The 19,583-nt window shown below is 25.6% G+C and overlaps 1 protein-coding gene across 2 annotated transcripts; it reads left to right on the plus strand.

The window, feature by feature from the left end:
* The first annotated feature begins 1,395 nt into the window (after window positions 1–1,395).
* Window positions 1,396–6,766, plus strand: SH3PX1 (sorting nexin 33-like protein SH3PX1). 2 transcript variants are annotated; one of them, XM_011500845.1, is made up of 6 exons: window positions 1,396–1,605; window positions 1,845–2,037; window positions 2,848–3,287; window positions 3,959–4,335; window positions 5,518–5,842; window positions 6,452–6,766. In XM_011500845.1, exons 1-6 carry the CDS (start codon window positions 1,591–1,593, stop codon window positions 6,701–6,703), a joined length of 1,602 nt encoding a protein of 533 aa, XP_011499147.1. In that variant the 5' UTR covers window positions 1,396–1,590; the 3' UTR covers window positions 6,704–6,766. The 2 variants fall into 2 exon arrangements, with proteins under 2 accessions (XP_011499147.1, XP_011499154.1); XM_011500852.1 differs by having other exon boundaries at window positions 1,845–2,034.
* The last annotated feature ends 12,817 nt before the right edge of the window (window positions 6,767–19,583 follow it).

Consider the following 19,583-nt stretch of genomic DNA (forward strand, 5'->3'; position numbering starts at 1 on the left):
CAAATTCTCATACATTTCGTGATCTTTGTGATTGATTAAATTAGTCAATTTCTATATATGAGATAAATTGAAATTAATTCTTACGTTGCCTAATTAATTAATTTAGAATAATTATTACAAAAAGACAACATTTAAACATTGATTTTTTAACGATTTGTGCAGTATATTCAATATAAATTCCTGAAGTATTCTATATTTACATTTATTAAATATAATACGATGAAGTATTTGTATTAATATCAAAAGTAATATTTTTTTTAAGTTTAATTCGTGAAATAACAAAAACAGTAATCTATATTTCCATTATCGATCGACGTGACGATATTTATGAACTTTCAGAAATCATGACAAAACTGACTATAAATACCATGGCGGAAAAATAGTAGGAGGCAAATCGCCAAAATTGAGATGCAGCGTATTTATTTTGCATTATACAATGAATATTTTTCATGCTCAGACCAGCACTTTTAAAAATATAAGCACTTATAAATGATTATATTCCATTTAGTTAATTCTTTATTACTTTTGAGATTAATGATATTTATATTCTTCAAACTATATTGCTATTAAATGTTTGAAATAAATATATTTTATTATTACTATTTTCTGTTTTATACAAATTTTGTTTTTAGATATTTAGTTCTTTAATTTATTTACATTTCTTATGCTTCAGAGAATTTAAAATAATTAGGATAGAATATGTGCATTTGCGGATGCATGCATATACACATACACGAATAGGTGCTCTGCAGTGCATGAGTGTGTTTGATGCTTATAAACTGTAAAGTACACCCTTTCTTGGCTGCGAGCGCTAAGAGATAGTTTTGTACGTTATGTACAATTTTGCAAGCGATGTGTACGAGCGATCCGTGCATAGCCAAATGTGATTATTGCATTAACAATCATCAAATGAATCATTAAAAAAATTTATACAGAAACTTTATACAATTCATATTGATAGTTTCTGAACTATTGAATTCGTCGATTTTTAAATCGGCAGAGAACAGCTATGTGTCAGAACACAATAATGGAATACGAAACTGTTTCCATCATTTATGCTCGTGACACTAGACATGTATTTTAGATGGCTGCGTGCGATCGATCAGTGACGTGTGAATAAAGTTTGGACCGTAACCTCAAATATTCTCGTAACAAAGCTGAAGATGACCATTTATTATTATCCAGCTTTAAAATTAAAAGTACGAATAATCCAGCGATAGGTGCAGAGAATTACGAAACCTAAAAGAAATTCTAATTTGAAAAAGATTTAAAAGTTAAGGATGGCAATGGTGAATTAACTAGTAACAGCTAACACCAGCGCGTACCGGGTTCGCGCATGTTCCGTCTCTCTCCTGTAGTTTCAGCGAAGATTGAAAAAGAGGAGTCTTTCTTGCCGTTGCGGTCGTTTCATCAACGAGCAGTGGATAAGTGATAAACCGAGCCGTAGTCCATAGTGGTATGTTGTCGGCGTTTAAACGCAGTTGCACAAAGTGACGCGCGAGTACGCGTGGCAAATGTCAGACCAAGAGTCGTCATCAACGAACAACAGCTTTTACAACCTGTGACAGTTGGATAAACGACCACGACGTTATGGATGGACACCAGGTAACATCTACCACAGATAAATGGAAGGTCAAAAATTCTTTATACATGTATGCCTAGATTTCATAAAAATTTGGCACTGTCATTAAAATTTAATCTAAATATGCTGAAATTGGGAGAAAATTTTTTTTAAATGACAATTAACAACTTTTCGGCACTACTCTTTATCCTTGTGTTTATTATTAGATTCACCAATAAGGTCACTACACTATTTGTTTACTTTGGCAAAACTTTATTTGTAGGTGCGAGCGCTCTATGACTTTTGTGGTGAGCCAGGATCTGCTGAATTATCTATCATAGCTGGGGAAGTGCTGACCGTTATGAGAGATAATGTTGGAGATGGCTGGTGCGAAGGATTTAATCAAAATGGTCAATCGGGTCTTTTTCCTGCTGCATATGTTCAAGTAATTGAAGCAACTGTCCCAACAACAGGTTGTTTGTATTTTACTATTATTTTACAGGATTTAATGTATGCTTTTATAATTTTATGCAATGAAAATATATTCAAGATTTTTATTATATCAATTGACATTCGTTTGAAATAAAAATAACATCAAAATTGAAATAAAAATTTAAAACATTTATTCTTAATATTATTGTTGCTTAATTTATCTTTAGTAATATAATTATAACTCTTTTAAAAATTTAATATTATATTTTTGTTTATAGCAGTTTCTAAACTTTAGTTTTATTATATTTTATATTTATATATAAAACATTATAGTCATTAAAAATTTTAAGTTTCTTATAAATATTTTAGTTATTCTAATATAATTGACAAGATATAATTGAGTATTACGAAATCTGATTAATAACTATAAATTTGATATTTATTAGTTTAATATTGATGAATTTTTACTTATATTAAGTTATTTAAAATAAAAATTTATCATAATTTATAATATTCTGATGAAGCAATTGTATCATTTGAAATGATATGAAATACAAATGCTTTTCTATGGTAGTTTATGTATTTCATAAATTATTAAAATACATATAAATATAAAGTTTTTATTCCAATTTTATCCAAATAATTAACATTTTTGGACAAATGAAATTTTAAATAAATAGTATGCTATTTAATTTTTTATAACTTTCTATCTTTGATTAAATATACAGAATTCCATGAAAAATAAAATAATCTACATTTGATGAATTAAAATTTTCATTTATATAAAAATAATTTATCATCATTTTCAATAATTCTTAATCAGTATAAGATAATAAAGTTTATTTTTCATTTAGCTAATACAGCAAATTCACAACAAAATACAGGTGATTACTGGGATGACGATTGGGATGATGATTCTGAAATTGGTCAAACGCAAGCCTATGTACCACCTGTTCAACATCAACCTAGTATGCAATCAGCCCAAGACTTATATAGTGATACTCTATCTATACATACCATTCACTCAGTAATACCAGATAGATCGATTCCCAGTGTACCAAAGAAGAATAACAAGTTCTCCACTCTGGTTAAGTCAGGTGAAGAAGGATTTCTTCTTTGCTCAAAAAAAGTGATGGTGCCAGAATCCGAAAAAATGTTTATTGAAGAAGTTGAAGGTGGTCGCTTTGCTTGGATTTCAACTGGTGAAAGTTATAATTGCGTTGTTACTTCACCAAAAAAAGAATCTAAGCTCAAGGGTTTGAAGAGTTTTATTGTATACCAGCTCACCCCTACAGTAATTATATTATTCAAATAATATTTAATTAGATACTGTTATGTCGTAGATTATGTAACAATTGGTAATGGCCTATTCTCATCTATGTTGATGCTTTAGTTTAAATAATAATTTTAAAAGTAGTATATCTTTTATATATTATAATTCTTATAGATCTACTAATATCTTAGGTGTTACAAAAATAATTACGCTCTTACTTATACAACTATTTTCAAATCTTACAGCGTTCAAGTTATATATAAGTAAATTCTATAAATTTTGAAAATACAAAATTCTCCTCATATTTTTTAGTCATCAACATTATTTTATATTATACAGATTGACTACGTGGGGCTCTGCTTTAATCAGACGAGTTTTTCTCTTATTTCATAGTGTCTACAGCAGTTACTAACGATTAGAAATTGTTTTATTACTGTTTAATTGAATCTCATTAGGCTTTTTGACCCAATTACGAGTGTGCTCACAATTAACAAAATTGTTACACTGTGTATTTGTCATTGTGTTAACCTGGAACCGTTAAAATGTAATTTATTGCCCGGAACCATTGACCATTCGTTAAAAAATCGATGACCTGAAACAAACTTTAAATTTAATTGCTGGTTTTATAAATCGAAGTCGACTTGACTCCTTTAAATGCTAATATTCGCAATGTTTTGGCTTCCTCGGCGCAGTTCAACAACATTCAGGTATCACGCAGATACAAGCACTTCGACTGGTTGCACGAGCGGCTCGAGGAAAAATTCTGCTTCATTCCAATACCACCATTACCAGACAAACAAATATCCGGGCGCTACGAGGAGCAGTTCATCGAGCATCGACGTACCCAGCTCCAGGAGTTCGTCGATTATGTCTGCCGGCACCCGGTGTTATCACGGAGCCGCGTCTGGCAGCACTTCATCACGTGCACGGACGAGAAGCGTTGGAAGGCTGGAAAGCGCCATGCCGAGAAGGAGGAGCTCCTTGGAGTCAACTGCTTCCATGGAGTCCAGTGTACCGACACGCCTCTTGATGCCGTTAAAGTCGAGTTTCAGACTGATGGATTCGCTAGGTAATACTTGGGGGAAAATATCTTTTCGAAATTCCCGTCACGCAATCATAACGTCAATAATTAATTACAACAATTAATATTTGTAATGGTAATAGCATAAAGTATAATCATTTTTTATGTATAAACTGTTAATTTTCTATATATAAAGTTAAATTGTAAAATAATTTTTCTGAATGTACAAATTTTACAATCACGATGCTTAACAAATCTGGCGATTCAATATTAATAAACAAGCATTAAATATTTTGCGAAAGCATTGTCGTTAAAAATTATTCAAATTTACTAACATCTTAAAAGCATTAAATTTAATAATAAAATATCAAAGCTGACTTGCCTTAAGGTCTCAAAAAAATGGTTTTAGACGTCTTTAAAAGTATATGGCTCGCTTCTTTTGTAACAAGTTGTAACAATCGGGCAAACGGATATTTCATTAGTATTTATTCTTAGCTATTTATGACAATCCGGTTGACCGAAAGGAATACATTTTTCACATATTGCATATTGTCTCCCAAATAGTTTTCGATACGGAGTCTCGTAAATTGATCATATATTACCCCTTGAACTTCATATATTTAATCGTCATATAAGTTCACCTTAGCAGAGTATTCGCAGCGAATAGAGTATTGGTAACATTGATATTAAAGCTAGAATTCATTATATTGATTACGTATAGAATAAGAAAAAGGTATCATTGAAAATCTGAATCAAATCTGAATCATTAATTTTCGTTAAAGTTAAATCATCTGGATCTATATATATATCAGAACTTTGTAATTTCCATTTTACACTGAATTTCTATTTAAAGTGAAAATAAGTGAAAAAATTGTTTTATTTCAAACAATATCACCATAAGGGGAACATTTAAATATATTGGTTTGTAAGTTTACACCTCAACTTATTGATTGAATAATTAAAATCAATCAATCAAAATGTAGTAATGAATTTAATAGTTTTCACACAAATGTAAATTGAATATAAATTATAGTTTTCACACAAACGTAAATTAAGATATCCGTTGGAAAAATGATTGATTTTATCATGTATTGTAATTGATTAAAATTGGCAAACGCAGTGATTCATAAGAAATAATGAAATGAGAAATATACGAGAGTTACATATAAATTAAAATGATTATTACAGTCGGTACAGTGATGTCAATAGTTAAATGGTTGCCAATGACAGGTTCATCGCTGGCCTGGATCCCGTAGTAAAAAATTTGATGGCTATGGCGACGGATCAAGCTAAGAAGCATCAGGTTCTCTATAAACGAGAGTTTCAAAAGATCGGACAGTGCTTCGGAGCACTCGGAATAGCCCTCGAGGCTGACGACTTAGGAAGGACGCGTGGACGTCTCAATCAGGCACTCAAGGACACGGGTGAGGCCTACAATGAAATTGGTAAACTCTACGAGGAGCAGCCGAAATATGACTGGGAGCCCCTTGCTGACAAGTTTCACATTTATCGAGGAATTATTAGCAATTTTTCTGATGTCATTAGTATACATAAGGTACGATTGAAAGTGATATTCGATCAAAATTATTATTATCATTTATATTAATTTACTAATTAATTGTTTATACTGTAAGAAACTGTTCAATAATAATGTTATATTATTGTAATAGTCTCGTAGTTCTTTAAAGACGATTTTCATGTATAATAATGAATAAAAAGAATTTCATTAAAAATCATTTATATGATCTCAATTGTATTTTTTTAATTATTTTTCGATAAGTAAGTGGAGTTTTTATGATTTCATACTAAATATGATTGTAATATGATTGTACATGAAAAAAAGTACTCGAAACCTACGAATTTTAATCTTATGTAATTACTATTTGATGACTAAAATATAAGTATAGAGCTAAAAATTCAAATAACTAGTTGTTAATAATTAATATTTCTTATCAATAATTTATAAATAATAGATTATAATTTTTTATAGTTTATTAAATTGATATTTCGACAAGTATAGTAATATAATATACAATTCTGACTGATTTATTTTAAATCCGTTGTTCCAAAGATTAAAATAAATATTGTGACCTATGTTTAACAAAATTTGTCATTTTTATAATATTTTTCTAATATTGTAGTGATATCAATATGAATGTTATAGACCGCAGTGCTAAAGCGAAGGGAGTGCGAGAAACTGGTAAATGAACACAAGATGGAGACGCAGCAGCTACGGGAGCTAAACCAGCGGACTGACGTGATTGCACGTGCCCTCGGAGCAGAGGAAATGCATTTCCAAACGGAACGTGATATCCATGTCAGTCAAACGATTAAGAACCACCTCGTCGAGCAAATAAGCTTTTATCAGAAAATCGTTAATAAATTACAGGACGCGCTTAACTCTTTCGATGCTTAATGAACAATTATTTGTATTTTTCAAATTGCCTTTCTATGAAAATGCCTATTTATGAAATCACGAGTCAACAACGACTATTGCTAACGGATATTTACTTAGAAAATGAACACTTGCATGATGCACAAGGGGTTGTTTCCTTCTCCTTTTTTTATTTTGTTTTAACTTTTAAAGTTTTGTAAAGTGTAAAGATTCACTCGAGTGTTCTGTTTGTTAAAGCTGTCCGAATTTTGCATGCAAAATGTGATATATGTTGTATTAATCACATTTTGCTATTATTATTGCTTCTGCAATGTCCCACAGTTTACTGTTTCATATAATAGCGCAAATTTTTACATGTAATGGTGTATTTTCATTTTTTGCTTAATAATATTGAAAAATTAATGAATACTTTTTAGTGTACATTAATTTGATTCCTTAAATAATAATAATACCTAAAAAGAATAATACATTTTTATATTTATCAATTTGAAATTTATTTATAATTAAATTACAATTTAATGTAAAGATGTAATTCATTTATAATGTTTACTTGAATTATAAATGAAAGAATGCTTTAATTATTATATCTATTAATATACAAATTGTTTGCATTTTTAGGTTTCAATTTTTTATAGAGGTGTGTAATATGATTTTTTGTATAACTTAATTAAGATTAAATTAAGATTACACTTAAACAATTATTGTATGAGAAAAAAGTTTCGATCATGATGTACAAATTTTTAAATATAGTTTTTCGTAGTTTGTATTTATAACCCCTTCAATATTAAGATCTATATAAAGATTGATGATTTACATCCTTCATTCGAATATTAATTTGCATGAATTAAAGTACTTTTAAACTTTCCTGGATGAAATTGTTTAACACATTAAAGATTTGCCAGATATGAATTTACACCTTTACTTTATTGAAAATTAATGGGATATTAAGTTAAGTAATGATCGATCATAAAGCGTTTTAATAATGATTTATTGATCTTTATAAATTTGCAACGATTATTTTTACCGAAGATAAATATAATTTATGGTTAAAAATGAGATAAAAATAATGGCGATTTCTAATGTAAAACGAATCGCTTATTCAATGCATTTTCTTTAAACTATATGGATTGTAAAATATATAAATTGTAATTATGACAATAATATCAATATTATGTAAATTAATTATGTACATTACCTATATCTAAGATAATAATGCCAGGCGGGCAAAACTCTTTAGAAATGAAAAATTAAAATCGCTTTACATAAAGTATACTTTTTTAAAAAAAAATTTTGGAAGACTTTACATAGAAGTTTTTATTTTTTAATGTATTGAATTATAATCTACTCTTAAAAAATGTAATATAAACTTTTATTCTTATAAATCCATTTCTATAGATATGGAAAAAAATTTCCACTAGAATTGAAGCTTTTGAGAGCTTTTATAATGACAAATATTGTGAAATAACTGGAAGTAACAAATGCAAATATAATAAATCACTTTACGCTATAAGATTATTGTGCATATTAAAACTCTTAAAAGTATCTACAAATATGTGTCGTATTTGCATTTCAAAATTTTCTATCTATTTTATGAATAACAAAGTAAATAATTGTTTCTATTATTAGTCAACAAGAAATATGCGATCTTGAACAATGGAAAAATAGCTCTTATCCAAAAATTAATTATTTTTGTAACGTTTAATACTATGTTTATTAAAAAAAAAATTCTCATTTGAGGCAGAATTATTAACAAATGCCTTTTATTATTTTACCCCGAAATTATTGATATTAGTTATTTAAAATAAATATAATTTTATTGGTACATATATATTTAAATTCTTATATTATTTTCTTTTCATACTTTGTGTATAATTTAAAATTTAAAGTGGCTAAAAGTTTACCAAAAGCAATAGCAATTTATTATGCATAAAATGAAATAGCAATTTTATAATTAAATAAAATTTGTATGGTAAAATTATTATGTAAGTATTTTATGCTTCAAATTTTGAATGAAGATTAAATAATACCGAGACACAAAAATTTTGTACGAGGCTTGATTTTTTAAGAGCCATTAAAATTGATGTCTTTAATATTTTTTTTTGTTATTTCTTCTTTTATTTCTTTTTCATATAACTGTAATGTTGTATTTTTATATTAATGAAAAGTATAAATTATATTATGACAAAACAGATTAGAAAACTCCAAGATGGAAATATCATACAGTAAATGAAAAGTTAATAAAAATTATGAATTGAGTTATATAAACATATAAGTATACATTATATCAATAACTACACTAAATAAATGAACTAGATATATTCACATGTATACATGCATAATACTTATACTTTGACTTCATATAATTAATCTTAAATTTTACTTAAAAAAATGAATAAGAGTTTTTCTATTTTCTATTACACTTAATTGTCACATAATACACAAATAAGATATGTATTATAAACTGATTAATGATATTAAATAATCAAACACGAGCGTACAAGTAAACTCATAAACTGGAATTTTTTCTTGAATCATCTTAATGATGACCATTTGTGCATGCAATTGCAAGCAGTGATTCAGCGAATTTCTAGGTTGCTGATTCACCGTAAATTATAACCGATGGATTTTGCTTAAGACGTTACGGTATTATAGTGAAATATAAGAAATAAAATGTCTAGCAAGATTTGATATTTTTCATCTATTTATTTAAACTTTATTTTTATAACAATCCGGATATAATGTGTCTTTTATTTATTAACAAAATTTGATATAACAAATTTTTTAGATCAATATTCATGTTAGTACTTTGGAAGCTCCGAAATATCGATGATCTTTCAGGATGCATGATTTTTATATACGTATAGAGTCCACTCGTAAATAGAATTCTATTGTACTTCTAGTTCTAATTCTATTGAACTACCTATACCTTCCTATACTCTAATACATGAATAATTTAACAGTGCGTATCGTCCTTACATAACAAAAACTTGTGCAACCTTAATTGAAAGTAGGAAAAGTATAACAATTATAAAAACTAATTGAATAAATGAATGTAATATCAATGAAAGAGAAAGAAGTGCAAGTGTATTCTTTCTGATGCTTCAATATTAGTACAAGAGGTTGTTTCGTGAATCAAGAATTCCACATTGAATGATATGTATGTTCAGCGAATGTGTTTGAATGATCCGATAAACAATGGTAGAAACCCCTGAAATTATTATCATTTCAACGTTAGTAATGAACGTCGGTCTAATAGGAAGAACACCCTTTCCTGTTACATTGTTAGGAACTGATGATAAGGCAAAATTGTATTCATCAAAACCAGTTTCTTGGTAAATTCATAGCCTTATACGGAAAAGTGATTTTGATGCAATTGCGTTTTGCGATGTTGTGCAATTCTGAAGTAAATGTTCTTTAGTGCGTGTTTATGGCTAGGTTACGTTATAATCGAATTAGGTGGAGAATCTGATGTGTATTTTTTAAATGAATTCGATCCAAGTTAATAATTCCGATTTTTTTTCTTTTGTTTTTATTTTAAATAAACTTAACAATCAATGTAAGTACCCAAACGGTTATAAATGTTAACCTAACAAAATGTAATCTTTTAGTCCAAAGATTAAAAAATAATTATATCATGGACTCTCAGCAAATATTTTACTTTACAATTATGAAATTATAAGTTTGAATTAAATATTACAGTTTAATTTAACCAAATTAATTAATTTATTTTATTTCCACTAAATTAGAAGCTTAGTTTTATACTTATGCTGCTTTCAATAGCACAATTAATATGTTAGAAATCAACTTAATGTACATGACATCTTTTATTGTTATATATATATATATGTGTGTGTGTGTGTGTGTGTATTCTGCATGCTATTTCTCTTAATATAAATAACTTTTATCTTCATATAGTAATAAGATTCTAATATATAAAATAAATTAATGTGGCTATAATTTCCAATTGATCAGAAATAAATTTCATGCTTTAACTTTTAATGTTCATATCTATTATCTTATTCATAATGAATAAAGCATAGCTGAAATTAAAATTTTAATTAACATAATTAACAAAATTATTGCAATTATAATTTTGATAAGCAGCTAAATATTGGAAAAAATTCTATTAGCGGACATCTAATTCAATTGCTTATCTTCCCTTTATCATTTTATATTATTTTTTTATTAAATATTAAATTTAAGGTACGAAGCAACCGGTGAAACTTAACTCACTACTATTATTTAAAGTCGTCTTTCTTATCTGTCGAGTGCACGCGCAGTTGCAATTCTTCAGTTTACATACTGCGAAATGTAGCCGATGATCTTACTTTAATAAAATCCTGCGGGACAACCGATATTGGTAGCTCCACTGTTTTACACTACGAGAAATTTCTGGGAATTGTTTATGGCAAGGGCACGGGTAATCATAAACACTTAAAAAAATCTTTTTTCTTTACCTTTTGATTTATGTATGTATTTCTTTATGTCAATATTTTTCTATTTTCTTTTTTTTTTTTTTTACACAACAATATCAGTCTGAATTCACATACTTATTTGTTGGTTAACAATTATAAAGAGTTGCTGCTAAATAACAAGCTTTTATTTTATATTTTTACTGTCACGTTCGCATTATTCGTTAAATATAAATATAATACATAACACACTGGCACTCAATCATTTTATGTCTATTTTATTCTTATTTAAAGTTTGCAATCAGTCATCTATTCATTAAAATGGCACTACATGATCTGCATTTTCATTGCTCTCTAATGTTTTGTTATTTATGCTGCTTTTCATAGAGACTTTTGTGGGAAAACTTGCATTTATTTTATAAACGAGATTTTCTATTTTTATTCTCCAATTGCAACAATTATATTACAACCTTTTTTGGACAGTTCTAAATTGCTCCTTTCATTAAATGTCTTAGTTTATTTCTTTAATAATTAAAAATTACTGAACAGGTAAAAATAGAAGATATTTGAAAAGAGATCATTACACAAAGCCTTTGTTTTCATACCATTAATATTCAAATCTAAAAAATAATATAGTTTATTCGTTGCTTGTTTAGTCTTTCATGATCATCATTATCATCAGTATTTATTAATAATAACGGCTAATATCTTTTTATATATTTAATATAATATAATATATATTGAATATAATATTAAATATTCTCTTAATGAATAAATCTTATGAACCATACATTTATTACATCTTATTTATTTCTATTTGAAAAACACCTATCGTTTGCTTAGTGGATATCTTTACATTGTATCTATTTATGTTAAATAATATGATGCAGACTTAAAAACATTTTCTATTTATTTTTTGTTTGCACGATTTTTTTGAAATACTTAAATGTGTAACACTGAAATTCGTAAAAATATAATTAATTAGTTACTCGATAAACGAACAATAGCATATTAAATGACTTCATGAAAAGATCGAAATACTTATAGTTTAAAGTAGCGCTAATCATACACATAATGCCTTGACATTTCGTAGCACCAAAAAGAAAGAAATCGAAAAGTAAGACCAGTAAGTAGATATGTAGAAGAAGATTATTTACAGTTCTTCCAAATACCTTAACCATTGCTTCACAATACGAGGAAAGCATATTCTTTTATTTCATTTTTGCATTAGAATATCTCGCATATCACAAAGATAATTCGAATTTTTTGCATGTTCTGTTCGAACGAAAATTTATATAAAAAGTAATCGTTATTATAATAAACCAGTTTCAATGAATTTAAGATACTCGACTTCTCTTTAATAGTTCATTAAAAAATTATTTTTTATGAGTGTGAGATATTTTTTGTTTGATAATCATTTGTACCTTCAATAACTTAATTACAATAATAATAACAAATAAAATAATTAAATATGGTTTTAATCGATAAGTATTTGACAAATATATGACACTTTCTCAAAAATAATAATTTTCGCTTCAAAGTTTTTCAACAGATTTACAGAGACTATAGACAGAGTTTATATTTTACAATAAAGTAACGCAAATTCAATCGATAGAGTATATGGATATTTCACTTATTCAATATTTTTTGTTCTAACTTCAATTTAATTAAAATATAAGTACAGAATTAATTTAAATCTTTTTATAGTGCGTAATAGCTTTTTTTATATTGATTAAAAATATTATTCTATTTATAAATATAATAGAGTTACGCAGTATTTTAAATGATCTTATAATTCAAAACTATTATCAATGTTTTTTAATGATCCGATCAGTCTTGCATCCAAAAAATTATTAATTTATCTATTGCACAAAGATAACATAACGTAATAACTAATTTTTAATGTTATAAATATAAGTTCTTTTACAGATCACCATTGAATGAATTGAATTAAATTAAATTTTTTAGTATATATCAGATCAAAGACAAAAAAATTACGATGTTATAATTTCTTCTATTTTTATATGTATCATTGTAAATTTTTAAAAAGTTTTTTATTTTATTACTTTAATCAAACTGCTGTATATAAATAACTGGTTTAATATGCATTATTTCTTATACATACACAAACATATTGATAGGAGTTTATTGAATACGATTATTCAACATTAAGAAAAGTGAATTGTTATTTATTATTATGGTTATTAATTACATAATAAAATTTTCAATGTAAAATTATAGAATGAATTGATCAAATATTATTGATCAAATAAATTTGACTAAAATTAACTAGTTATAACATCTATTACAAAATTTAATATACTAGCATCGGCGTCATCATCATCATCTTCTTCTTCATCATTGTTATCATCGAATTTTTAAAATTAAACTAACAGTTTAGTCAAGTATGAAAGTTTTTTAAAATGCCTTTAATTGTGTAAAACTAATAAGTTCATTTTCGAAAGAATAGTGTTTTACACGTTTTAAGGGGAAACTAGAAAGATGTTATTTTCATACATTTTATTTGTATATTTTATGAGATTTATAATAAATAGTATTTAACACATTTGTTTTACTGATAATTAAAATATAGTGTCATTTGCTTAATGATTAGTAATTTTGAAATTTCATATTTAGGATTTTATTGAAAAGCTTTTTAATATACTTAATTAATTTTGACGAGTTCGTTAGTTAGTAGACGTTACACAAGCATTTGTTGATTATGAAATTAGAGATGTCACTATGAACGCATTACATATTTTTGTCGTTTAAACATTTATTGTAATTTTCATTCAATTTATTGGTATATTTGACACGATATTAAATTTAATATTTCAATTGGCATAAACTTTTTAATTTTTATTTTTAAGGCATTCTCACAAAAAATTGGAATTTATAATTGATTTAAAAAATTATGATTCTTAATATAATAGAAAAATAAAGTTTATACATCGAAGTGTTATATGTTACATGTCTACATTTAAGAGTATTCTTAAAATTACTGTTTAATTTAAATATATTAATGTTTTATAATTTTTTAATAATTTTATATAGTCATATTCATACATTTTAATTAGAACAATGGTTAGTCAAATTAAAAAAAAGTAAAATATTATATTCGTACTATAAATGTTTGAAAAGATGTCATTCTTTTAAAATATTTATTTAACAAATGATAAATTAAAATCATAAATTATTGGACATTTTAATAATTTTATTATTGTATATTAAAAATAAGTAAACAAGATGCACTAATGAGATAAAAAATTATATAATTATATTAAATATCTTCTGTAAAATTGTATATGATTTTATAAGCTATTTTGTCTCACATGAATGATATATTGCGAGTAACATAATGAAGTCAATCATGTACTATTATAATAAAAAAGAATATTTTTATTTTAATCATATGTTGATAAAGCATATATATATCATATTCTTTCAAAAGAACAATTCATTATTCAATTATATTTCTGTATGCGTATGGGGCATATATTTAAAGAAATATAGTCAACACAATTATAACGAATATTCATTAGCAATTATAAAATTATTTATATTTTTAATTCAACAAACGTATGATAAAAAACTGTGTATGACCATCCATTAATTTAAAGGTTTCAGAGATGTGGTTACATTCTTTTAAACACTCAATTTTTAAATTTTATAAGCTTATTTTTTTAGAAAGATTATTTTTTATTATATTTGAGTATTTGATTATTAATCATTTAAATTAATGTACTCATATACATAGCCTATTTTAAGGATGGAATAATTAAAAGAAAATGAGGAAAATCATATAATTTTTTGTTATGTTTAAAGTTTTTTGTGTTTAAGACGGTTCAGTTAATTGGTACAGAATGATAGATCACGAACAATTACAGCAAACGAATTCACATTTATGTGAATTAAATATAGCGAGAAACTATCAAGAAATTTGAATAAATAATAAAATATTCTTATTACTATTAAGTCGAATATTATTTTCAGTTGGAAATTCTTTTATAATTATTGTAAAACTTGACGCACAACTTATTAAATTATACGTAAGAATGAGAAAGAAAAATTAATTTGATCACATTGATAAAACAACATTCTATATTAATATGCTAATTCTTCCTAATAGAAAATTCTGAATTTTAATGAATATATAATTAATCAATATAATACATATATGTATAACAAGGAAATTATTTACGATAATTTTTATTTTTAAATGAATTTTATATAGTATTAGCAGATATTCAAATATTGAGTTAAATATGTTTATTGATGGAATGAAATAAAAAATAAATTATCAATTTATAGACAATTATTAATCGCGAATGAAGTATAATAATTGTGTATAAGGTATTATGCTTCACCTAGTATCCCTTATATATTACAGAAGTTTAAAAAATTTGTCCTACATACTTTAGACTTTGCTAACGTTATTGAAACTATTTCTTCAAGGAATCCAATTATTCACATTTAAAAGTTCTTAAAGATTCTCAATTATTTAATAGATCATCTAACGTTTTTTTTTAAATTCCAATATTTTGAAACTACTAATTATGTAAAGTGTTTAAAATATGTGATTAGGTTACGTAGAAAATTATAATTAAAAAATAAAAAATAACGTAATCAAATATAAATTTTTTTTTTAGTTGACTTATTTATAATTTTGAAATAAAATATTATTACATTTTTTATTAATTTTTTCAAATATATAAGTATGAGAGCGTTTATATAATTAATGTTACATCGTAAAGAAATCCTTACTGAAATCATTAAAAAATATTTTTAAGGGTATTGATCATATCTATAATTTGGGAATTGTTTTTACTGTTTATTTCATCATTATTATATAATTTAATTTTTATAATTGCCTGCTTTTAAATTCGGATTTCCTTTAATTCTATATTTTCTCATAAATTTTATTATACATTTATTTAAATACAATATATCGGTATCTATCAATCGATGCAATAGTCGGAAACTATTGCATATCGGAAAGTCAAAATATTTGGAATATAAATGAAACTTTTTTTTTCTCAGTTAACTATTTTGCATAAATAACTAATGTATTAAAATAATAGTAGTAATCACTGTCTTTTCCTGAATCACAACAATTGAATAATAAGTTTAACAATATCTCATATTATTATAAAAGTCATTTCATAGATGGTTGTTTTCATGCAACTTATATATCTCTATATCTTATAATTATATTTGTATAATTATATCATTTAATAATGAATATTATTCTTACAATTAATTTAATATTTAAACATTATTGGTATCAATCACGTTGTATTAACAAGTTACTTTTCGGTTTTCAATTTTGATCTTTCAATAAATTTATTCATTTAGAATATCGTATATTTAAATCTTCGTACACAAAATATTAACACGCGAGTAAATATGTAGCGAAAAATTTATTTAAAATATGTAACTATATATTTATCTAATTACGGATGAGTTATGATGATTAAGTTACAAACAATATAAGAAGTCAAATACGGAACATTACAGATTGTATAATGTCATAAAATTAATTTAATATAAGATCTACATATAAAATCCAATAATTAATTATAAAATATCGTTTAAGAAACCGAATTAAGCAATACAATAATCCTATCAGAAGAACAAAATGAAGTCACTTATCAATATTTAACTCTCATTTGTACACATTCTTAAGAGTAAAGATAAAAGCCCGAATTTTGGGCGGGTTTTGATTATGTACATTTATTTAATTTTTTATTTATATATAATATATTTATTCTTTTTCTTATACTGATTATCACGTTGATGTTCCTTACCATTACAGTGAAGATAAAGAATGAGAGAAACGTCACTAGCAGATATTTCTTCTCTTTTTTCTTTTTTATCGATGAAGTATAGTACTGTGAACGAAATATTTTTTCATAACAGCGCAACATTTATACGCTTCGCAATAGAGTATACATTTTTTGCTTTATTTTTGTTTGGTATTGCGCGAAATCATGGAAGTTTCTTTTATAATCGCAAAATATTACATCGACACAATAGATTACGTATTATTAGCTCATCAATTTGTTTTTTCTTCCTTTAATTTTTTTGTTAGTTGCTCGAGTTTCGCTTATTACATTTTTTCCGTGTCTTTAATATTTTTTTTATACCATAAATATTATAGTGAGATAAACTGATAGAACTTTATAATTTAAAATTTTAAGCAGCCAACTAAGGTTGCCCTTTCATTTCTTGGTACAGTCCCCGACATATTTCTACAAGAATGATCCAATTCGTAGTATTTTTGTAAAATAATAACAAAATTTGGAAGATCTAGAAGTATCTATAATTCTAGTTCTAGATATTTAATAGTTACATTTGCAATTTTAAAACGTCGATTGAATTATTATGCTCAAGCTCGATAAAGAATCAATAGAATCATGCGTAAGAATGAATACTTCAAGATTGGAAATAAAATTATTATAATGAAAAATCGTAATTGAGAAATTCCGTCTATCAGCACCGAAATCAATCCCAATGGCGAACACTATGCTTTTCTTTAGCACAAATCAGATTTATACCTATATATATTTTCTCAGCTGACGTCGTTTTGACATTCTACTTTGTCGTTATGCTGTTATCACAGTGGTGGAAGTTATTGCACAAACATTGACTTACCCAGAAAATGAGACGAGCAAACATTAAGTGACTGTCGGCTCAAAATCTTATTTTTAAATCAGTTTGATATATGTGCGGACGTGTGTGTGCATTCGTTTGTTTTATGCATCTATGGGTGTTTAGTAAATATTATAGCTTTTTTATTCAGCCTGACATTTGAATACGTTACTATGGCGAAGAGATTATAAGCAATAAGAAACAACGATTATAATCTTGCACGTACCGGAGATTTTCATGTATATATTGATGTATCCATTGCATTTAAAATGCAGAATTACAATTTAGCAAATTATATTGGCTTTTTCGCTAACGATTTCATTGTCTATTTCAATTTAAGAATTCATATAAACTTGGCAAAAATTTTATTTTGATTCTACTCTTGTAGTGCAAAAATATTCAGAATATAGATTATTTTAATATTTCATACAAGAGACTAAAAAAAATTATCTAGATTTAAATAAATGTAATATCCAAAAATGTCAGCATTATCCATATTTGCAATATAAATTGAGGATACAATTTTAAAAAATCGATGCAATATACTTTTCTATAAAAGAAAAAGAGCGCCCGGCAAAAATTATATTAGAAAATCTATTTCATTCGCAATAATTAAAGGATTAAAAATATAGATTAATTTTTATATTTTTTACCTATGATTAATATAAAAGTCAATTTTTTAAATAATCATAATATAAATAATAATAATATAAATTGAATTTTTATCAATTCATAAAATATGTGGATCTATATAATTTGATATAATTTAAAATATTAAAATTAATTTGTATTTATTTGTTATAATATTGATATCAGGAACTTCTATTTAATCTATGATTTAATTTGATCTGGAAGGTTAATATTTACTTACTTAAAATTTTATTTAATTCTTTGTGATTCTGAATTTCAATGTATCAGTATGGATATTTACAAAATGATAATAAAATCACAACAAAATGACATTGATATATTATAGATGGAACAAAATTTTTTAATGAATTTTTAGAAAGTATATTATACCAATTGAAGGTGATTCTAATTAAGGTTCACACAGTGTAAAATTATTAATCAATGCATATAAATTGCCTTATGTATCTAATTAAAATATTAATTTTGTTTATTTTTAAATTAAAGAAATTTTACATACATTTTTTGTATAGTTATGAACATAATGTATATTCGTGAAAATTCAAATATTTTTAATATATTTTTTATAAGATTTTGCTATATGCATAACAGTCTATCTGTCTCACATTCCTTGAAAAATCAACTTCTCGTTCCAGTATATTCATATAAACGCATAAATATAATAACTCTGATAAAAAAATACTACACTCGCTTTTCCTTGCATGTGGATAAAATAAAATTTATATATAAAAAATATATTTATCTCTGTGTATTGTTTTGTATCATTCATCAGGAAATATTGGCAGGATTTAAAATAAGTTTTAAGTTTTGTTACGTACATTATGTATGAGTATGGAATGAAATTTCCCTTGATCTACCGAACATTCTGAAGCCGACTAATGGGAAATATTTGATTTGTAAAACTGTCTACTTTCTATATTAGTTTTTTTTATTGTAACCTACAATCGATCGAGCAGATAATTTTTTTAACAATATCATATTTTTAACAATATCAATCTCTGCGTGTATCATTCAACTTATAACTGATGCTTCCTTTCTTTTTACTTATAGCTTTAAAAATAAAGGTAAAGCATAATTTCAGCTTATAATAGTTTGAGAAAGATAAAGCATAAAGACCAACTTCAGATAGAACACAGTTGAATGGAAAATGCAGAAAATCGTATTAACATTATTGAAGGTCGTGCGAGTTG

Source organism: Ceratosolen solmsi, unplaced genomic scaffold (genome assembly GCF_000503995.2).
Source record: "Ceratosolen solmsi marchali unplaced genomic scaffold, CerSol_1.0 scaffold10, whole genome shotgun sequence".
In the NCBI taxonomy this organism is placed as follows: Eukaryota; Metazoa; Arthropoda; class Insecta; order Hymenoptera; family Agaonidae; genus Ceratosolen; species Ceratosolen solmsi.